This window comes from Spea bombifrons, chromosome 5 (genome assembly GCF_027358695.1).
Source record: "Spea bombifrons isolate aSpeBom1 chromosome 5, aSpeBom1.2.pri, whole genome shotgun sequence".
Taxonomy (NCBI): Eukaryota; Metazoa; Chordata; class Amphibia; order Anura; family Pelobatidae; genus Spea; species Spea bombifrons.
Window position 1 is genome coordinate 32,106,385 of NC_071091.1, and position 23,878 is coordinate 32,130,262.

The following is a 23,878-nucleotide window of genomic DNA, read 5'->3' on the forward strand; positions in this document are numbered from 1 at the left end:
TAACAAAATGAATACAGTGGGTTATGCTTTGAAACATTTATATATTTAACAAACAAATTAAATTCTCATTATTGTATTTCATAGAAGTCATTGGTTTCATTTTCTGGAACTGAGCCTGGCGCCATTAATCCTGTGACACTTAAGCTGAGCTCTTCTGTGATGCTCGAGCTGAGTTCTCCAGTAAAGCTTGAGCTTGGTTCTTCTGCGAAGCTGGAACTAAGCTTTTCAGCAACACTGGGATTTTGTTCCTCTGTAATCATAGGGCTGTGGTCTTCTAGAACCAAGCTGTGGTCTTCCGCCATGATAGGACTGAGGCCTTCTGCCATCATATGACTTGGGTGTTCAGTGGGGATAGGACTAAGATCCTGTACAGTTACAGAATCTTGTTTAGGAATAATGACAGCAGATGAATGTTCGGCTATGGTAGAGTATGTTTCTGCCACAATAGCATCTACATGTCCAGTGCTAAAGTTTGTATCATGAACATCATGAACATTTGTAGAACTAAATTCTTGCGTGTTTGACTCCATTGCCCCTTTGCAATCTGGCATTGAATTATTATCATTATGGGTTGTGTTAGGTAATGAGACACATAGGTTGTTATTTTCAAAGCTTGATTGGATCTCTTGTGGTCTGCCATGTTGTACTATATTAGGCATACACTGGGAGCTCTCCATTAAACCTCCTGACAGTGCAGACTGGTTGTAAACTGCACCAGAAATTGTCATTTCCTGAGAAGTCTTCTCCTTCTCGGCCCTCTTGAAAATAGTTCTCATAGTAATGGGTATGGACATGCAGCTGAAAGATAGAAATGTCTGTTAAGATGCTTTCCTGCATCAAAAAGCTCAAACATTTGAGGGAAAAATGAGTTGGATGTTTTAATATGCACATTTACAATAAATGAATGTAACTTGTCTACCTTGTCACAGCTATGCGTTTCACATCTCTACTACTACTACTCGGATTTATTGCAGTATGCATAGTACCATGTAGGTCTTCTACAGCTTGAATCAATTGAATGATACTCTTGGGTATCTGTTTAGGGTCAAAAATTGGACAGCCCTTCCATCTGCTTTCATTTAGAGGACGATTGCATGTGTTACAACATACAACAATTTTGTTTAGTTTTAGAATAAAAAACATTGTGCTAATATTTAAGATATATTGACTACGGATTAAACTCACTCCTCCCTGAGTCTACCATGAATTTAGGTATTGTAAATGCACTATTTCCATAGGATTGTAAACTGATTGTTTCCAATTGGGAGTCAACTTTGTAGGTAGCACTTGTGTCACAATTAATGCTAGATTCCTTCAGGTGGTGAAACTCGCAGCTGATCAGTTCAACGAGTCTGAGACATCAAGGGACTCTAGTGGTCTGCAGTCATGAGAGAAGAGTCAATATGTTTATACAAGATCAGTAGGGTAAACCTGACCCTTCACACATATATACCTAGAAGTTCTTACTAACTTAATGTGCTGGTAGTTCAGCAAAAGCAGTGCATTCAGACATCACCTGCAGTGAGTGTGTGCAACTGCCAGTCACAATATTGACATTACCAAACCAGAGAATTCAATATGTCAGATTACCGTTCCATAACTTGAGTAATAAATTCTGAGCTACATGGAAAAGGAGGATCTAATGCGCTTGTATAGATATTGCTTCTTAATTGCCTGGAATTCACATCAATGGAAACTGCGGAAAGACACGAAAAAGCATTGATTTTTACTTTTTAAAAAGTAGACAGTGTAGTAGCACAATGACTTAAATCCATAACTGGCCATTTTCTTGTGGCAGCTTGAAGGCAACCATTGAAAAGTCCACCACTATCTTTTATGTAAAAGGGACAGCGCCTGTATTTTTCTTATGCACAATTATTGGAATTTGGGTTGCCACCTGTCTGGTTTCACCTGGATAGCCCCAGAACAAAAAGGAAATGGAGTCCTATACTACATGTGGAGGGTGGGCACAATGTGCTGGTGGTTAGGGGAGAGAATTGACTGCAAACTTGCAGGGCAAGGTTGAGCTACAGTATGAAGGTGTGCATGTGCTGAATATGTGTAGACTATGGAGATGACCCACAGTGCAAATTATGTGGAAAGAAAAGGCCTCCTGCATAAACTATGATTCAATGAGCGCAAGATGTTAGGCATATAAATGGTTAGAAGTCCCCATGTTAAATACATACCACAGCAAAGACTGGAACCTGTAGGATGCTGGAATGAAATAGAGATTCTACAGTCCAATTGCAACAAGACTTCAAAGTGAAGCAAATCACCACTGTCTGAAGAGATAAGAGAAATTTAGATAATGCTAGATTAGATGTCAAACCCAATAGGTTCATCCCAATCTTCAGGAAGCTCACCAGCTTTCAATCAGTAGATAACGCATAAAGACTGGCACCAACGGTTTTTGGAGGAATAGAGGAATTCTTTGATGCTGGATAAATGAGTATTATATATTTGGATATTTTAGCAACTAATAGCCGCTAAATGCTTTCTAGAGTGGATTGATTTTGATGAAATCTGGAATTCTAGGATGAACAGAACAAGCCCCTTGAACTAAAATGAAAGTCACAAAAACTTGAATGTTATCTCCTCCAGACTCCCTACACTATAACTGTTTGGTAAGACAAAGGCTTCTGATGAACGGTGGTAGTAAGTTAAGTTACGTGCGCAAAAGATCCATAAGATCTAGCCTTCCAACATAGGTACATGTGCAGATATTTAAAATTCTATGCTTATTGTATACACCAAGTAAAAGCCTGTATAATGGTGTTTCTTTAAGGACATCGTATATATACACACACCTGTTACATATAACTTACATTTATATCATGGGAAAGGGTGTTAACGTTCACGGTATAAGCGCTGCATGATTATTCATCCCCATTAACCTATCTCTCCCCTATTAAGTTACTGATTGTTTTTGATTGGTCTAGGGAGCCTTAGTAGAGGAGAGGTAAGGTGAACGGAGAGAACTTCAGGGCAAGAAACATAATAAAGCTACCACTGCTACAAGCTGCCTTTAAACTCAGAATACATAGTGAATACATAAGGTGAACTAAACTACATATCTAAAAACAGTCTTTTTTTACAGTCATTGTTTTTTTAATTTATCAATTACCGTAATTTAGTTGGTTTACTTAAGTGATGAAGTGGTAATGAGAACAGTTCAATGTTAAGTTCAAACTGACAAAGGGTAGACACAAACTTTATTACTTTATAGTTACTTCCAGCACAGATCTCTGTCTGGCATTCATTCAGTCCCCCCACCACATTAGCCGTAGAGGAAGGACATTGCCAGGGAAAGCTTACTATGACAAAGTTTTTTTCATGGCACATGCTAAGGTATTATGTGGTCATTTCATATTTACCTTTGGTTTTTCTGTTGTTGGATATACAGCTACATACAAGAGCATTGTAGGCAGCCTGTTGCCGAAGCAATTCCAGGATTTGAGGTACATGACTTGGATGAGTGAAAGGTATTTTATTAACCGAGGCACCCATTAAGGCACACTCTTCCATGCTGGAGTATATATAGTAGCACTGATCCATGCTATCTGGAACAGACTAACAAAACAAGGATTAATTAACAAACCAAAATTTGTAATTATTCACCAATACTCCCTAATACTATATGTAATTCTCTCCTACTGCAAAAGCAACCAGACTTTCCACCAACCATTACAAATCCCTACAGGAACCATGTCCTGTTCATATGCATCCTATGTATCTTGCTTTACCCACTACAAAATTTAGGTCAGACTGTACATTCATTTAAACAAACGTGTGCATTATAAGTGCGGTTAAGAACGTACCCTCCACAAACACCAAGATTTCACGTGCTCACAATATACCTTTATAAACCTGGGCTCTTTACAAACTTCCTGAGCTCCATTGGGTTTGGTGGTCATCTGAATGAGGAGCTCATGTAAGGGAGACTGCCTTATTCCAAAAACTGAAAGCCCTTTAAAACAAATTGTGTTCATTCTTTTTTGCAATATCTACTATGAGATAATATTTAGGATAGAACTGATTATTGTGTTATATATATATATATATATATATATAATACAATGTATGCAGTTCTACGTGGCTGTATTTCATGGAAATGGAACGCTTTGATAGGCTTTAAGGAAGAAAACACACAAAAATTATTGAAATGTATTGTTTCTCCTACTCTGTAGAGTATAACTTTCTACTATCAACATTGTTTATGATGCCACAACTGGCTTTACTGTTGACCAAACCTTTTCAGAAATAATCATAAAAATAGGGCCAACACATGGGAACAACAACATTTTGGTTTTATGTCTAGTGGTAAGTTACTGTTAAGGACAACTGAAATAGTAGAACGTCTAACCAAGTATCTCTTCAAAAGTAATTAAATAAACAAAATCTTAAAAGGGGCTCACCATGTAAAGCATACACTGGAGTCCATTTTTCATGGTCTCCAGTTTATTTTACTGCATGAAAATGTATTAAAAAGGAATGTCATTTTTAATTCCCTTGTTTGCTTCTGGTGTACTTAAGTATACATCCGGCAGACGCACAGTTGTGCACGTCAACTCAACTTGCTGTATACCAGCTGAGCTCCCATTTAAAATAATGGAGGCCCAACCTACGCATGCAAGGAAAACATACTTCACTACACTGTCTGCTTGATCAGGAGTGGGGAGAAAGACATTTTCATAGGAAGCGTTGCTCCAACTATACCAGAGGACACTTTGGAATAAAGAAAACATACGGTAAGCTTAAAGAAAAACTAAAGAATTGGCCAATTAGCATCTAACTGAACGAGGCTCACTGCAGATTTTTTAATATGAGCATTAACGAGACAATCATTAAGCCTGTGTATAATCCTACTATGGTTCAGGTGACAGAAACATTACAAAAATGATCTCTGTGCCGTTTGGTATTTAATGTGTTAGGCGATTACTTTACGTATACCATTTGCCGTCGCCCGTAAATCAATTTTATACCTGTTATGTTCTGGATCATATGAATAAAAGACAAAATTAACGGTACAGGCTCCGAGAACATTAGGAAGAAGCAAGCGGGCAAGGCTAGATTCAAGTCATCAGTAAGAGCTGTAAATACAGGAATGCTAAAATAAACACATAAAAACACAAAGCAAAGTTAGTATGCAACATTAGGCACGGTCTACACTTATGAGAACTTTACTAATGGGACATTCAAGCCATCCTATGCTCTTTAATGCAAACTACTTTTTTGGAGGTACCTTCTACCTTCTTGCTGAGACTCATTTATTAGGGGAGAGACTGGAAGATGGTAATAGTTTTTTGTACCCGCGACAGTTACAGATGTCGCAGCACCTACTACGCAGGTTCCTGGAGAAGAGAATCGAACAAACCACATTAAGAAAGGCTACTGCTACATAAAAGACTTAAAAAGGGATAGGAATCACAATTAGCAAGATGCTAAAACAAACAAAAAAGATGAAAGCAAATGATGTGTACCTGGCTTAAGCTTTTCTTCCAAGATTTGAGATGGAGAAATATAATATTCTATATTCAATGGGGTCCCTGGAGAGAAAAATAAATACGAGATATAATAACTCTACTGGGGTTTGTGTTATATAATAAAGATTGCAAAAAAAAAAAAAAAAAAAAAAAAAAAAGATTATAATATCACCCAAACCATAAAACAGGTTATTGGCCAGAAAAACAGACTTATGTATGTTTTTTTTAAGAAAAATAAATAAATATATTATAATTATATATATATATATATTTTATATATATATATATATATATATATATATATATATATATATATATATATATATATATATATATATATATATATATTTAAGCAGTTTCCACTCCATTCTCTGCCAACCAAGTAAAACTCTAAGATTTGCCGTTTTGTTTGTTTACTCGCCTTACCGTTTGAACTATTATACAAGAGCAGACAAACACAAACATATTGGGACTTCAGGGCATGACATTTACAGAATAATGCATACACATAAAATGTATGTCAGATATGTGCAAATCTATAAAGAATATTTTTGAGTGTAAATATAAAGCGGGTATGAAGAGATTGGACCACATCTTTGTTCTTTATACAAGGTTTGATTTTCACTTTACTGTTCCTTCAAATATTTTGCCCATAATATACTGACCTCCAAATTCCCAACTTTATCTTTATTGTTCTAGGCGTTCGGTATAACCATTGGTATGAAATCTGCATGTGCTAGATTGGATGGCCAATGAAAAGCTACTTTCTTACACTACTTCCTAATGTGATTTTCAACTTCTCCTTTTCAATGCAAATGTAATAACAGTTATAGATTAGACTCATTAAGAGTTTGGTGTGGTTGAGAGAATCCATATGCCTGCTCCTTTAGGGATCACAGATTTTAGCAAAATATTTATGTAAACATGACAGTTTAGTTTACATTTCTAAAATCTAGATCTAATTCTAGTTACACGATCCAATCAGAATAGGGTCCGTTTCATAGAATGAAGCTATAAAATTTGTTTACCTCCATTTCTGGCAGTGATGTGACCAACTGGTCCATGTAGAATTGCAGTCACTCTGTCCTCATTAGCGTTAAGCCTAATAAAAGAAAGTATTTTTTGTCACATTTATTATCCATTTATGCTTAAATAAGTTCTGTCTGGCTAAAGAGAAAAGCCAAAGAATGATGGCCTTGCTAACTATTTGACTATTATAAGATTACAAGAGGGAATTGGATAGAAAATATATTCTGGTGCATGGTCTTCAACTACATTATGTGTTATGAAGGGTCAATCCCAGTGAATTTGTGCTCTAGGAAGAGTTTGCCGGGCTTGCATAACCAATAACTAGATCAGTGAGAATTCTGATTGAACTACACATTATGCAGGGCCTGCTCAGCCCTTCTTGCAGGAGGAACCTTTAACTTTAGTGAATAAATATGCCTGTTTCTGGTGTCATTTTGGGTAAACATAGTGACTACTGACTCTGTCCAGAGGTGGACTGGCCCGAATGTCCGTACAAATTCTTCAAACAGTGCCATTCCAAATTGGGCCAGCCCGCAAGTAGAGGAAGGCGCTCTGTGTTGTGTTATGTGACCCAGTGGTAGAAGTGAAAATAGTCTCCATGTATAGTGTTTTGTGTTACTGTGTGTTAGTAACAGGGTGAGGAGAAAAAAAGACAAAAAAAAAAACCCTTGGTGTTGCTTGCTTCACAAGCCAGAAGGTGTCAGCCCTTCCCCTGGTTGTATCACAGTGATCTGCTGTCGTGACTATGATAGCACATACTGCTGTCTCTATTACATCATGCTAGTAACCCACTTTTTAAGATATGTAGAAGAGACAAATTATGTTACCTTCCCATATTGAGCATGGTATACAAGTCTGCTTCCAGGCACTGCAAGGCAAGGTATACTTTAGCTTTTGTTTCACTGGAGACAGAAAAACAAAAAGGGGGCAGCAAACAGGCTCTGTTAATGTTAAGAAACAAAAAAACAAAAACCCGGAATATATAAGATTATATATATAAAATACCTATTTCCTGGAATGTTGTATAAATTTAAAAGCCCTTCTAGGTTCATCCCGAAACTCTCAAAATCCTTTATTCTATAGAACAGAAAGATAAAACCATGTTTTCTTCACTGAAAGGAAAGCATATTTATGGAAAACGCACAGAAACAACTTATTCTTAAAAAAAAAAAAAAAAAAAAACTATAGTATTTCTATGAAAAATACCCTATATTATCTTCGTCACCTAAGAGGAAGTCATTGGTACCCATAGACACTTGGCGAAATGTTTGCATATTTATATCAGGATGCATTGCAGACTAAATGGAACAAATGGTTCTTATCTGTCAAGTTGTTTAGCTTTTTTTCATTTCAAGGGAACCATTCGAATACAAGAGTGCAAATTCAAGTGATTTGCAACTAAAGTATTGGAGGAGTACTTGTGAGGGAGCAGCATCTACGATTTAAAAAAGGTTAAGTTGTTGCTTTGTGTATCACTTGGTGTGTGGTGTACAACCTGTTGGTTACTGTTTCTAATGTTTTACTATGACAGATGGGGTAATAGAGAAGAGTTTAGAACAGCCATTACATAGTAGAACATGACCCTTTGGATTGTACACCATGTATATTTACTACATTTACTTGTTTGATGTTTTATCTCAGTTTATCTCCTTTTCATACTCAAAGTACAGATACAGTAGAGGGACAAGTTTGCAGGAACTTTTGCATTACTGAGCGAGAGACCACTTAATTCATTGAAACAGGGTCATTAATATTGTATAGCACATGAAATAGCAAGCAAGTAATTGTAATTATTTGATATATGTATTCAGGTGCATAACAATCATGGTCGCAGGGGTCACAACCAGGCATGCCACTCTAGAGTGACCCCTGTGACCACTTGTCTGCCCCTTTAAAGCCACCAGGTGTGGGTAATACACTCTCTGCCTACACACTGTGGCAGACTGATCCAACAGGCAGGAAGTGACATAATTTCCACTTCCTCCATGCTAAATCAGTCTGCACACACCACGGAAGCAGAAAGACACACCACTCTGGCAGGTTAGTGGTGTAAACAGAGGCACAGGCAGGCTGTTTGGGGACAAAGATGGCACAGGCAAGCTGTCTGGGGGCACATACGTATTATATAGCATACATATTGGTCCCTTCCATTTCACTGTGGCTTTTGATTTACATGTTTAACAAATTAATAAAAGATTATACCTGAGAAACTGGAGCATTTCCCTGCAGTTCTAGAAGCAAAATAAATACAAAATCATCATTGTGATCAGATTTGCAAGTAAAATTTGAATACTACATTTGCTATCTGAAATTATTGAACTAAACAGTTCAATTCAAATATATATTCTATAACTTTCAAAATTAATTTAATAATTGCTTGAACAGATTTCCTATTAACTCACTATTTTCTTTTGTTTTGGCCAAGATACTGTAAAAGTCTCTATAAATTGTTTTAACCCAAGGCATTTCTCCAGTGTGCCAGATGGCCAGTCCAGGCTTGTCTATTGGAATAATATGCAATATGACTAAAAGTATGCAGGCACCTATATGTACATGAGTTTTCCAGATATGATCAGAACAAAATATTGCCAACATTTTTGTTTTTATTTTATTCCATGTTAATATTCTTATTACAGTACATTAATAGTTGTGCGGCAACTATTTGTATTAGTTTGCACACAGTAGGTCTGGGTTATCTGTGTTAGGTCAGGAACTGATGTTGGATGAGAAGCCCTGGCTTGCAATCTGCATTCCAGTCATCACTGTGATCAGCAAGCAGGGCCCTATAGCCCTCCATTGCTGATTGTAATAATTGCAATTAGCCAGCAGTGGGAGCAATGGGAGAGCTGAGCCAGGTCTAGAAAGACTTTGCTTAGGCTCTACTGTTCCCAAGGGAACTTCTGGTGGGTGCTAGCAGCGACACTTACCAGAAGAGAATGCCCGATCATGCTGTAACTGCGGGGTACTTACCTTCCGTCCGCCCGAACCGCCGTTCTACTGAAACCCTCACCCCCCGACGCCTGTAGCCGCTGGCAGGTTTCCTGAACACAGACTGCATGGACTCTGGCTCTGTGTACACGTGCACCACCGTGTGGCTTCTTATAGGCACTACACTTATGCGTTCCAAGCCTCCATTTCATGCGGGCGGGAAATGCAATTAGTATGTCTATTTAAACCTGGCTGTTGCACTAGCTCATTGCCTGTGATAGTGCCTTGTGCATGTTGGCTGTGCTTATTAAATACCTTGTGATTTTGGCTTCTGACCTTGGCTTGTTTTTGACGTTCCTGTCTATCTCCTGTGTTCGACCCGGCATGTTTTTGATTATCCTGTCCTCGCCTACTCCTGACTTCGGCTCTGTGTAACGACTACTCTTTTGCCTGCTGCAACCAGTATACTGCTCTGCTCCTGTACCGGTGGATGATACCAAGTTCCTGCACTGCTGGTCCTCTAGCCGTGACACATGCATTCCTTGAATGACAGCGTACCAGTGCCGCTACGCATGATCACTTGGTAGGTAGCCAAGAGTCCAGGCTATCTATAGATCTCCTGTGTACTTTCAGTAAAAAGTCCCTGCTATAAGCTCAGGACCTACCTATATGTCCTAATGGGCTTTGTGACGGACCAACCAGGGACCTCAGGTTGTCCCTCTCAGCCAAAAGCGACTTCTAGGTAGGGAATGGGAAGAGAGTAAATGGAAGCTTTGGGAAAGCAGGGATTCGTTCAGATTTTGTGTTTTACAACAGTCAAAGGTGCTGTTCCACCTAGACATTTTTCCCAGCTTTACTAAATGCTTAATACTACTCTTGTAGACATGCTCCGAAGTTATAAAATCCTGCAAATTTCTGAAATCATGGAAAGGTCTTCTAGTTTAAAAGGGACTAGGGGTGGCTGTAGGACTTAAGATTCCTGTGATGTAATACATAGGAGGGTTTTAGCACCCAGGCATACCCAGTAACCAAGGTACCCAGCGAGATCATGTAACATGCTTGTTACATAACTTTGAAATTGTAGAGCAGCAACAGAGTAAAGACAGGGCTCTGAGTATGTAAGCGTATGGTGGCAGAGAGTATTAGCATATGGTGTTAGCATGAGTGTGCTGCTTTATGCCAGTAAAGTGTGTATGTGTTATTGTATGGCCTTTAGCATGCGTGTGAGTGTTAGTATGTGCAAGTATGTTAGTACGCATGTTACTGTAATGTGTGTTAGGGTATCAGCACAGCACATTGCAGTATAGCAATTTAACCCCTTAATGACAATTGACGGTCCAGGGTTACCTGAAAACAAAGAGTTAACGACAATTGATGTGCCTGGACCGTCATGACTTCAAACGTAGAGCGCTTTCTGCACCCAAACGATGTTGCTCGATGTCGAAATACCCTGGGGTGTCTAGTTTTCAAAAATATATGGTTTGATGGGGTAAATTGCATCGGCAGGCTTCAAAGATACCCGAAATAGCACATGGGGAAGCATTAACAGATTTGGAAAAAATGGTTTTGAAACAGCAAAACGCTACCTGTACTTATTGCCCCATAACGTGCAGAAAAAAAAGCAAAAAAAAAAACATTGGGTATTTCTAAACTCAGGACGAAATAGCAGAATCTAATTAGGGTTTTTTTCATTAGCTTTTATAGATGAGTAAAAGATTTTAAGTAAAAGCTTTCACGATCTTTTATACTTTTTTTTATAGTAAATAATATGATACAATCAAAACAACGACATCAAAAGAAAGCCCTCCTGGTCCTGAAGAAAAACAATATATAAAACTTTGCGGGTTCAGTAAACGGGAAAGAATACAAATTACAGCTAAACACGAGCAGCGCAGAAATGTTAAAACAGCCATTGTCACGAAGGGTACAAAAAATAAAAACCAGCCATTGTCACGAAGGGGTTAAACCATGTCACAAGGCAGCATTTCTCACAACATTTTAATATTTAATGATACAATGTAAGTTTAAATAAGGATGTAAGAACTGGTATATTTCGAAATGTGTCAGTCCCCCTTTAACAAAGGACTTGTGTTATACACAACTGGTAATTTCCATTTCCTTTAGAATAAAGTCATTCCTGTCTGAAAGCTCTCAGGTTAAAACAAATGGATAGATGACTCAATGTATGAATTTATATTCACTGCAACCTGTCCACTAATTTGAGGTTTTAAGCTGAGGTTTGATTTGAGACAATCTCCCATTCACTGCATCGAAAGGTGGCGGCAATCAAAAATCTGGGATTCTCAGAGGGTAATAATAACACACCAAGGCCCATTATTGAAATGATAAATTGTGAGATAGAGCAGCTAGGATACAGACTAAGACTGCTGTGACGCAGGTTGGATTTGTTTCCACACTGTGACTTTAAAATAGAATATTTATTTTCCAAGAAGTCTTAGATGGAACTGATCATGCCGCCGCTGCCCCCCTCCATGGAGGTTTATGAGTTCATTAACAGCTTTTTGAAAAGTGGAACTGTCATCCAAGACAAGAATTTATATTATTAAATGGAGAATAGCAACTCTGGATATTAGCATTTTAACTGTATTGCTATTTTATTACACGATTACTATATTATATGCAACCATTTATCCAGATCCAGACTGGGATCATTTTTGGTAACATATATGCATTTTTCAATGGATGTAAAAGGAACTAGTTTTTACCAATACGAAAATATCTTTAATATAATCTTTAATATAATTTAATTATTTGTAAAACTATTTAGTATTGTTCAAATGTTTTTTTAGTTACTTGGTAAGACAGAAAGTTGGGTGTAAGGGATTATTTTGTAATTTTAGAGGTTGTATGCTTATTGATCTGCAACATTTGTACTGGCAAAGAATAGTGCAGTTGCATGTTTAGTACACACAGCAGAATGCTAAACACAAAAACATTGTTGACTTTATAAGTATGCGATATAAAGTTAATACCTTAGGTGCCTCCCCATGGTGCGCCAGTTTTACAAATTCTACTTTTCCACTCTTCTTTACTTGAATTTCTATGTAAAACATTTCGGAAGTAATGTAGCAAATGCGTCCATTGGGGGCAAGGTGGGACTCCAACCTGTAAGTCAGAGAAAGAGGTATTATTTCCACTGTTGGTAAGCAATTTAAACATGCTCGTGATAGGCATAAAGCCATCCTGAATATAAGACAAGACCAAGGAGTGTCTTGAGGCGACAGCAGATAGGAACTATTCGGCCCACTTTGGTTCTAAGTAGTAGAAACTAGGCAACTGCTATAATAATAATCTGTAATGAGAATTAACGGAATCGAATGTGCTTAAAGGATTCAAAGGGTTATTTTAGAAGACAAGCAAAAAGTAGGTCTAGGAATTTGTAGACAAGTCTTAACCTCAATCAAACGCTCTCTTAGGGGTAAAAGCTTGTGCAGAGGAGTCTAAATACAATGCGTACCCTTTCATTGTAAGGTGAAATGTAGTATTGCGCAACATTGCAATGCAACACAGAATAGTGTAGTGCAAGTGTATATATGTATTTCTTCAGGACAAACAAAATAATGCTATTAGTACATAAATAATGGTCAGCATTCCCCAATAGTCTTCAAGGCAAAAATGTGTAATTCCTCCTCATTGGTAAAAGTCACATTACAAGAATTTGAGGCTTCTGCTTGCAACAATGTTGCCAAGTTATGTAGGATCTCACCAACATCTCTGCACAATAAGACTATACATAAAAAGTACCGGTACATATGTGATATTCCAAATACGACTTTGTGCCTTATTAGGTATTCCTGAGTGATTGTGAAAGTTATGCATCAAAACCATTTTCCATCTCTCTTTAAGCCCAAGTTATAAGCCATTATTTTCAACGGAGCTTGAATAATGCTTAGATAGCATTTTGGAACAGCAACAAGGTCTTCTGCCTGGTTTGCTCTAAAGCTTTGCAAATTAGCCATTGAACCTCAAGAATACTAACAAGTGAGGGTTTTCAACAAAATGTTATTTTTTCCTGTATGAATAGGATAGTTTTAATGCAAAATTGACCAAGCTATCACATCAAATGGTTTGACTGGGTAGTTTAATTTATAAAATCCACAGAAGCAAATCCTTAATACCTTTGAGATATATTAGACCACAGAGATTCAGGTAGGTTATATAAATCTCAACGCGTGTCATGAACACAAGAGTTGGGGCCCTGACAAAATGTGCAATTTTATTTTGGAGAATCACAAGAGTGCATAGGTATCCTGATTTATTATATAATGCAATGCGGTAGGAGGACTGAAACACAAAAGCACGTGTGTGTGCTAGACTCAACAGCTGTATAAATTACAGAGTCTCAGATATTTGCAAATCTTCAAAGGATAAATTGATGAACGTGTAGTATATTGAACCAGAGAGGGTACAACCCCATTCTGTTCCGTTTGAATAAATGATTTAATGTGATGTAATAAGAGGTTTGCAATGGGAAAAAGTTCAGATTACAATGTTCTCCTTGTGTGTATTTACTTGGTGTTAAGCTTACCTAGTATAAATGTCATGAATAGACAAGATTAACCAAAAGAACCCCATAACTTACCCCTTTTGCTTCGATATGGACTCTATACGTGTCAGTATTGCAGACAGGGACTTTGCTGAAATGGAAGACATGAATTTCAGATACATTTTTGGATATTTTGATCAAAGTATTCTCATATACCACCATGAAAAATTATATAATAATTTCAAGTCGTAGACAGACACCCTACTGTAATTACGTAAAATTCAATACAACGAAGCTGGTTGTGTTTCGCTGGGGGATACTGACCCAGGCAGTTACTTTAATCTAGAAACTACAGATGGTAGAGTTCAACATGATATCACTTTTAATATGCAGCTAATTGGGAAAAAAAAAACTTAAAAAAAAAAAAAAAAAACAGCACAACATTTTGAAACCTTTGAAACATTTCCCCTTTTTCAACTTTTCCATATGATTGCTGTCATATCTTATTTTAGTTATTTTACCATAGGAAGCTTTAACACTATGCATGAAAAAAACAAATGACCCGAACAAGACACGAAATAAAATATTTCAATAATATGGCATGTACAATTATGTGTAACAAGATGACAGCGTTTGGACAACTGAGAAACAGCATAAGCCACCCATCTATTGCCATTTTCTGACCTGGGTGGACACCATACATTAGATTTTTCTTTTTTAAACTAGACTTTTTTCTGGTTGGGTGCTACAATGTGCAGCTGTCATAAAAACCACATGCGTGGCTGTGGGTATCCCGCCATCATCTGCACTTACAGCCTCAGGCAGCCACTGGCCTTAAAGTGCCAGGTCTGCCCCATCATTGCCAGTCAGGCCCTGAAACCAAGTATTGATTATTGAACTTTTTAAAGTATTATGTGAAATATATTTTTGATATGTTGGGTTATAGGGCTGGAGCTGGAGCTGGACCCCCCCCCCCACACACACACACACACACTATCAGCAATGTTACCATACCCACCTTTTACAGCATCTTGGAGCATACCCTGACACTTCAGTAATGGGTGATCTAGGGTGTCCTTTAAATAATTGCCAACAGGCTTGTCCTAAAGGAATATAGTAAGTGTACCAATTAGAAATCAAATAGTTTATTCTTGATAATGTGATTCTGTCACAAAAAAAAGCTTGTCAGTCAATACAAGAAAAAATGGATTACCTGTTGTGAAGCTCAGTTTGCCTTGGGCATTTGGGGCAATCAACCAAACCAGTTTCAGTTTCCTGTGTCACTTATTTACTTTACAAAGATATTAAAAACTATTAAATGAGAAACAAATCAGAAAAGTGGAGATCTGTGGCATAGACCATTTAGTCTATTACTCCTTTTATAGCAAGAGATAGGCAAGGATCATATACTTTTTATATCACCCTCTATGCGTCTTAGCTTTTTTTAACTTGATTGGCTAAGACACATGCTGATATCATAAAGACAAGTCAGCAGGCTGTCAATTGAACAGCAACAGAAAACATCAAAAAAATCTTCTAAATTACTCAATTTTAGGCAAAAACGATGACATCATCAGGGGTGCCCACCATGGAAGAGAGCAATCCAGCAAATTTGAAACTGCCAGATCAATTTAAAATCAACCTTTTTCCTGTCCACCATCTCAAATGTAATGGGGGGAGATATATCATGTACTAGGGTACGTTGCCAAATACTTTTTTTTTTAAGCATTAGCTATCCATTATGCAAAAAAAAAAAGGAACAAATATTTTCTCATTTTTTTTATATTTTATTTCTAATGAATATTGTGAATGAAGATGGTAAAAAAAAAAATATTGAAAGAAGCAATATAGAATTATACACAATATAGAATTTGTGTTGAACCAACCTGCTGAAAAACGGCAAAAAGGCTCTGGGCCTTACGCTTACAAAATACACTTGGCCATGAACGAGTAAATCCAGGATACCCATAGGCACGATATTAATCTTTTGTATATGTTTTAATACGTACAAAGCATTAAATATATTTTATCCAAAACAACCATTCATGATAACTCGGACTTTATTAGCTTCATTCAAGTTCTTACCAAGCAGTACCGGACAAGTCTGAAGGTTTCGGTCCATGGCTTCATGGCATATTTATGATGTAACTTTTCCAGTAAGGTTTTTATAGTTTGTTTCGGTGGAACTGTAAGACATACACAAGACAGCCGCGTAGAAAACAACTAATGTACAAAAACTTTAAAACTGAGAAATCAATTTAATTAGACCAATTGGACCATACGCTACTAAGTGCATGAACAATAGAAATGTAACCTATACTTTCCAACATCTCCAATAGCCAGCGAGGGACACAATTATTTAGAGGGTGTGGATAGACTCACTACTGTCATTTTGAAGACTATAAAGAATTAATACACTAATACCAAAAAAACTGTTTGAGCTCCAGAAAACATCAGGGGAGGAAAAAGGGCCTGCAACCCAAAGAGGACACTTTGGTAAATGAAGCCACTCGTCCAGCGCTCATATTTACTTGAGGTATAAAAGGAATAATTCTCTCTCTTTAATGGAAGATAATTTAAAGATTTATTATGCAGGGCAGCAATGTTTTTAATAGCGTTATACAGGGTAAATGCCATATATGCCCCCTATTAAAAATAAGTTAAAATATACAAGTCTGAACATTAAAAAAAAAAAATGTATTTTGCGATGTTAGCGCAATCCTCTTTATTAATTTATTGTGCCATCATATTCCAAAAAGGTGTAAAAAAAAAAAAAATGGGACATTTGTGTTGTGTTGGAAGTTCCTTTTGTCTATAGTTACTCATTTTGTAACATGTTATTAAATTATAGAAAACATTTTGGAAAAAAAAACATCCTTTTTTTTAACCCTTTGCAGAGGCACCGTGCAAAAAAAATGCTTTACCTAACTCAGGTGGTTTCCTTTCTTGATGCTCAATGGTCACAGGCAGTACATCAGGAGCTGCCTTATCAATTTCATTCTCTGGTATCAAAAGACATTTTGGTGGCTTTTCCTCTGCCAAATCAACACAGTTCTCCTCTACTGTCAGATCAACCACAGGCTCCATAATTGACATACTGGGGTTATTTTTTACTTGGACACACACTAATATCTCTTCCCCTGCTCCTGATAAATCCTGCCACACCTGGGCAATTTCAACCTGATCAGGTGAAGGCACCTTAGTTAAAGCTACATTTCTTAAAAATGCATTTTCATGATATTTCTTATTTTCTATCTTATGTCCTTTTAAGCGCGGCAATGTTGACAGCTGATGCATATGACTTATTACGTATTACCAGGCATAATAAATACAGTGAGTTGGCAGGAGAGTTGTGGTTTTGGCTCTTTGACTTCATTTTACATTATGAAGGATGAGCTGCAGGATGAGGCTATGTGGACCCAGCATCATGTATAGTTAAACCAGTGAGATTGCTCAAGTCTCCTTAACCATTTAATGCATTGTGCAGGGCCAGCTCAGAACTTCTTGCTGGAGACACATATCAGTGCTGTATAATAAATAGTGAAGTGGCTTTTGTAAGAATTGAATGTAGTATTTAATTGGCCATTAATACAACCTTACCCACACAGATATATATATATATGCGTAACAATTGTGCATACGTATGGTGATACAAGTAAATTGAAAATAATATGCATATGCAGGATGGGGGAAGGGTGACAGCATTGCTTCCAGGACACAAATCCAGCACTTGCTACCCTGCATTGTGTTGGATGTGGTGATGTGTTGGACAGGAACATATGAAATATTTATATGTCTGTTATCATGTATGTACTATGCTAGTAGAGGAGTATTTGTCTTCAGGGCTGCAGTCTCCCCCTCCGCACCACTCTGTTATCCCAGCGTTCCACATCAGCCCTTTAAAAGTTCTATATAATGTATACCACTCATTATGTCACAATTATATTCATCTTGCTGGGTGAAGTAATGGATTTAAAGAATAGTTGAAACATGGGAAAAAAGGTTATGAGATTTCTTAGGTTTTTATTAACTAAACTAAGAGTTTGAAGGACAGTTTTACCTCCTCAACATCACTATACATGAAGAACCAACCCAGTGAAATTCCGCTCCAGGAACAGCCCAGTATAATGTATAGTTAAATGAATGAGACCTCTTAGTCATTGCCATTTTGGTCATTCTAGCTGGGGAAAAACTACCAGTGTTGGTTCTTTATAATAAATAGTCATGTGAGGGAGTTAAAACCACAGCTCTCCCTAAACTCTGCAAGGTGCGACTTCTCCACTTGAGTTTCCACAGGTAATAAGGTGAGCTTCACGCATACTAATAATGTAACACAACAGGTGCTACACTCGTTTCTCCATGGCCTTTTCTTCTCATAATTAGCTTAAAATATTCATCAGTTTCTAAAACTTTGTTTAGCTCCCCTCCTCTGGAAGTTGAATGACATTTTAATATAATTGTACATTTTGTGCCTCACTTGATGTTAGGCGCACACTAGAGGACTGCACTGGGAGGCGGGTCCCGCGGGACTCGCCAAAAAACTTGCGGGCGCGGGCGGTCTTGCTGGGGCTGCGGGCGGGAGCAGGCGGTCAGGCACTGTACCTGCGGGTCCCGATAATCCCACGCAGTCCCGCAAGACTGCCTTCTTGCTGCTCCCTTACAGCGTCTCCTAGCTTGCTCCGCCCAGGAACAAAACGGAGTCACGTGATGTGACGTCACTTCCTGTGACTGCGCCTTGTTCCTGGGCGGAGCAAGAGAAGAGACGCCGTAAGGGAACAACTCGAGGGCAGCCGCGCCCTATTACTTACTATGAGTAATAATAAATTATAGTTTTCAGGCTTTGTGTAAAGGTTTAGGGGTGATGTCATTTTAAATTACTTATGCACTGTATAGCATTAGAGGCACCCTATTAACTAAGTCCATCCTGTTGAGTTCAGAGGCCTTGAGTAGTGGAGACCCTGTATTAAAAGGACAGTAATGCCCAATTTGCCTTAAGGATTTAACCCTGCATCATCCAAACAGCACAATGGCACAATATTATACTAAGAAGATGAACAGGCCATCAAAGAAAGTGGTTGGAAACAATGAGTTCTGGAGAGGGTTTCACATAGAAGTAATGGAAAAAAAAAAACAACACAAATAACATTCTACGCACTAACCCAGTGCTGACAATCAACAAAAGGAGAAGTAGAAATGTTTCTGGTGGTGTCCAAGAAAATTCAAATCAGAGTAGTTTATGGGACAACTGTTCCCACGACCTCACCCTTGAAAATGCGAGAGTTATCACTTTATTCCTCTTCTATCGCATAATAGTCTTTATTCTAGCTAAATGATAAAGAATAAGAACTAAAAAAATAAAATAAAATAAGCTTTTATCTGTACTGCATACTTACTGAGCCCATGATCCTTTTTAGGTTTAGCAGTATTCAGTAATTATTTCTGAAAGCTGCCCATGAGAAATCATAGACTGTAAAGATGTCTTTCCTCTGATAGCATCTGAAATGACTCACACAATAAAAATTCTATTCATTGGCATCGTTTTCTGCTTGGAATGGAGGGGTTTGAGTCAGTGAATCCATTAATGACCTTATCCAACAGAAAATGGATCTACATGAAATAGATACATGACAGTAAAGTTCTGCAGTTTTCTTGGAAACATTATTACTTAATCAATTTCTGTCTTCACAGTGAGCTTTGATTTGCATTTTATATTCAGCATTTTCCCTGATATGGTTATTATTATGGTCAATCTGTTGAATTTAACTGGCGATTACGTGACTATGTAATGAGGCTGTTATTTAAAATTTGTCTATTTGAGAATGATGACAACGGCATAAGAATTGTGATTTACATTTTGCAAAGTGTCCCAGAGACATCAGTGACAAAAAGTCTTATAACTGACACCATGTTTATCCCTAATCAACCTACTGATCAGGTAGATGCTATTCCTGAGGAGTACAGCTACTGGATTCTGGGCCATGGAAAGATACACTATATGGACAAAAGTATTGGGACACCTGGCCATTACACCAACGGGAACTTTTATGACATCACATTCTAAATACATAGACATTAATACGTAGTTGCCCCTTTGCAGCTATAACAGCTTCCACTCTTCTGGTAAGGCTTTCCATAAGATCTTGGAGTCTTTCTGCAGGACTTTTTGTCCATTCATCCAGTAGGGCATTTGCGAGTTCAGGCACTGATGTTGGATGAGAAGGCCTGGCTCACAATCTCCATTCCAGTTCATCCAAAAGGTGTTCGATGGGTTAAGGTCAGCGCTCTGTGTAGGCCAGTCAAGCTCTTCCACACCAAACTTGCCCAAACATGTGATTGTGCACTGGGGCCCTGTCATTTGGGCCTTCCCCAAACTGTTCCAACAAAGTTGGAAGCATAGCATTCTTCAAAATGTCTTGGCATGCTGAAGGAGACATACCAAGACATTATCATACATTTTCCCTTATACATTGTATACATTTGCACCGCATCATTTGTATTGTCACATTTGCCCAGTATATGTATGAATCCTGGGAGCATGCTATTATATTTCCTATAAAATGTACCATACTTTTTTTGTTTCTTATTTTTAGGTTAGAGAATATAAACAAATTTTTAAATAGAAACAAGTTATGTATATTCAGAAGTCTCATGATCTATTAGATACAACTTCAAGCAAAACTCAAATACTCAAATTGCAGTAACTCCATTGTATAGACTTTAGCTGCACACAGAGGTGCTCAGAATCGTCTATTGTTTCGGCATCTGAAGCAAAGCGGTGTCAGATGTCCTCATCAAAGTTAGAGGTGTTCAATAATTCAGAAGACGTTTGAAGCTGGTAGGTTCTTTGTGGAACAAATGAAATGTATTCCATTAGCATTTGCCCCCTGGATCTTTATGATTTGAAGACGTTGGGTCACTACGAGATTTTTTGTGGTCCCTAATTTCATATTCACATGTACCAAGGAGTTATAGATTAAAATTAGGCCATAGCTTTGCCATACTACTTTGAATTGTTTGTGTTGTTAATGGCAGATTAATGCCAGGAAGGTGCCCAATGTAACATGCAGAATGGGTAGTACTTTTACCATGATGGGATCTTTTGTTTACTACGTTCATGGGGCATCTACACAGACCCTATAGTACTAGGACAATAGCTTTGTGTTCTCCAACTGCTTTTCCTATGCACAAAGCACATACAGTGATGTATTGTTCCAGCAGTAACACAGTGTCTTAGAGTATGTAATATCTCTGACATGTAAATCATCTGTCGCTGTGTTTCTGATGTCGGAATGTTGTAGCCATACAGCATTCTTAAAAATGAAATATTCTCAGTCAGACACACAAACATAAAGGGAAAGTTTTAATGCCCTAGCAAGTAGATTGTAAAGCGCTACGGAATATGATGGTGCTATATAAAACAATAAATAATAATACTTTGATATTATGATAGCTACTTATGATGGCTGGATTGTACCTTTAAGTAAAAACCATCAAACGAAAATAAATCTTCCATCATTCTGTTACTCACGAAAATTAATTTACTGGAAAGTAGCTACAATTAAACAAGTCAGTAATTATATAATATGGATTTCTTGTGTTCAGACTGAGTGGAGTTAATGAAAGTTATACACATGATTGGTAGTAGTATTAATGAGCGGATGCACTGGCAGTAGAAAAAAACGATGTTTGTTCCAGTACAATAAAAAATTAAAAATTGAACAGAACATTCAGTCAATTGTAGCAACAGAAATTCAATAGCCCAATGAAAACCCTGTGATGGTGACGCTTCAGAAAATATAATATATATAGTTATAAGTGAACAGAGTTTTGGACTGTATTTTACTGCCTGCTACTTTGCATTTCCCTTTATGAAAATGCTGCTAGAAGAGACTCATCTGTTTTAGTTCCACCGTGCACGTAAGCAGCAGCTAGAGTCTGTTTAACCCCTTAAGGACAATGGGGGATCCCTAAACCCATTGAAAACAATGCATTTTGAGCCCGTACATGTACGGGCTTTGTCATTAAAGGGTTAAAGGACTGCGTTGGTTTTTATGGGAACACACCCACAGTATGCAGGGTAGCATGCCCCTATGCTGCCACATTCAGCTTTCCATAGGGAGCATGACCTGGCACCTACCACCATACAGGGTATTAACGTTGCTATGGAGACACCAGAGCAATGCAGCAACAAATCAGTTAAGGAGACCTTCTCCAGATGTGAGATAACTACACTCATACCTATGTATATAGCCACACCTCGTTCCCTTCCTTCCTTAGTTATTAAGGTACCTCCATTGTGCCTCTTGTTTCCTGAAGTGCCTGTTTGCTGCTATTGTTATATTTGTGCTTTGACCTCCAATCTGTTTCCTCGACCTAGAACCTTAGCCACCAGTCCTGACCTCTGCTACCCCATGATGTCGCTTTTTGCCTCTCTCCCTCTTGTACTAAGTCTTTGGATTTATTGCCCTCATGCACCCATTCGCTGCCTCCATGAGGTTGCCCCGCGACATGCTCCCTATGCTGATCATGTCTAGGGGACTGCCAACCTGCTCCAGTTAACCTTTGCTGCTTTCATGGTCCATCAATCTTCAGAGGTAACAGGGAGCACCAGCGCTCACCTACTTTCTCTGCTTATCCTTCCTCGTGGTAAGCCAGAATTAAGTCTGACCAGCAATAAGCGTGATTGCGCATGTGTGATGCCATGTGATCCCGGATGACCCATTATGTCCTCAGATAGCCTTGTGTTCCTGCTCTTTTACTATATTAGCACCTAGGCTTAATTTTACACGTCCATTTGTTGGTGTGGCATCCCTGAGATGTTCCAAAGTGTATTTATGCATATTCCTGAGTTCTGACACCTGTCTATTTGTTTCTGCATCAGTGGGTCATCATACTTCCAAGGTATGTTACAGAGACTCCACCGTTACAGGGGTCTCTAATTTATTTTTGAGAAAGACCAATTCATTCCACAAATTGAACTCAGTTTCCAATTAATTATTAAAATTAACAATAAGAGCCATATAAAGAACCAATCATGGAGTAAAACAATTATCTGTTATAGATGAATTTACCTTTGACAAATATGAACATGGGCAGAAACCGCCACATTTCTCTAATGGACATTACAACCCATGCAACATTTCTTCAAAGGGCTTTTGATTTGTGATGTCACAAATATTTTTGTTAAGGATAAGTGACATATATCTCTGAGGGAGACTGGGACTGGGGAGCAAAGTTTTTCCTGGGTATACTCAGGGCATAAAATGCTACTTTCCTCACATTTTTGGATAACATTTTTTTGCATAGCTCTAGTTCAGAATACAGAGAAATTGATAAATTAGATTTAACCTTGATAATGGGAGCCCTATAATGTTTTCTGCTTTACTGTTATCCTCTTGCTTTGGCCACTGCTGTTGTACAATGTTTTGAGGAAGCTTCTTCAACATCCAAGTGTAAAACTAACAAAATTATATGTTTCGCAATAGGTAAAAATTGCTTTCTTATCAATTGGCTTCTGGTCTGGCAATACCATATTACTAAACATTTTTAAAAGTTGTTTGTTTACATTTCAGCAGTGATCAAAGGCTCTATAGCTGCTCTTGTAAACAAATCCCATGATACCCAAATTCAGACAAAGATAGAAGATATGTCTTTGTACGAATCGCAGAATTTGCCAAAATTCTGTGAATTTGCAATTTGTAGGAATCTGAATGCACAAGTCTAGAACAGAGTTAAGTGCACAGTATCGTACAAGGATCCATCCAAGGGCAAAGAAGCGTCACTATATATATATATATTATTATTATTTTTTGCTGAGAGCCTTGTTTGAGATCAACTGTGTGCATAGGACTGTAAGGGACTCTGCAAATTGCTCTACAGGGAGTTCCATTTCCAACTTTTTGTTCCATCCCCTCTGGAGGAGAGTGAA

The 23,878-nt window shown here is 37.8% G+C and overlaps 1 protein-coding gene across 1 annotated transcript; it reads right to left on the reverse strand.

Annotated features, from left to right (window-relative positions):
* LOC128497641 (mediator of RNA polymerase II transcription subunit 1-like) lies at positions 1-17,037 on the reverse strand. Its single transcript, XM_053467805.1, has 17 exons — positions 16,875-17,037; positions 16,036-16,136; positions 14,969-15,053; positions 14,047-14,101; positions 12,437-12,569; positions 8,718-8,746; positions 7,521-7,592; positions 7,343-7,417; positions 6,515-6,588; positions 5,484-5,549; positions 5,246-5,354; positions 4,986-5,110; positions 3,822-3,970; positions 3,378-3,573; positions 2,190-2,285; positions 1,591-1,696; positions 1-798 (listed from the first exon to the last, which is right to left on the reverse strand). Exons 1-17 carry the CDS (start codon positions 17,035-17,037, stop codon positions 69-71), a joined length of 2,364 nt encoding a protein of 787 aa, XP_053323780.1. The 3' UTR covers positions 1-68.
* Between the last annotated feature and the right edge of the window lie 6,841 nt (positions 17,038-23,878).

What these genes read in the sequence shown, in the direction of transcription:
- LOC128497641 (XM_053467805.1), bottom strand. Translation starts at nt 17,037, where the DNA reads ATGGAGCCTGTGGTTGATCTGACAGTAGAGGAGAACTGTGTTGATTTG. An exon ending in AAGGAAACCACCTGAGTTAG is followed by an intron (nt 16,137 to 16,874) that starts GTAAAGCATTTT and finishes TATGTCTTACAG; the next exon opens with TTCCACCGAAACAAACTATA. An exon ending in TACAACATTCCAGGAAATAG is followed by an intron (nt 7,418 to 7,520) that starts GTATTTTATATA and finishes TTCTGTCTCCAG; the next exon opens with TGAAACAAAAGCTAAAGTAT.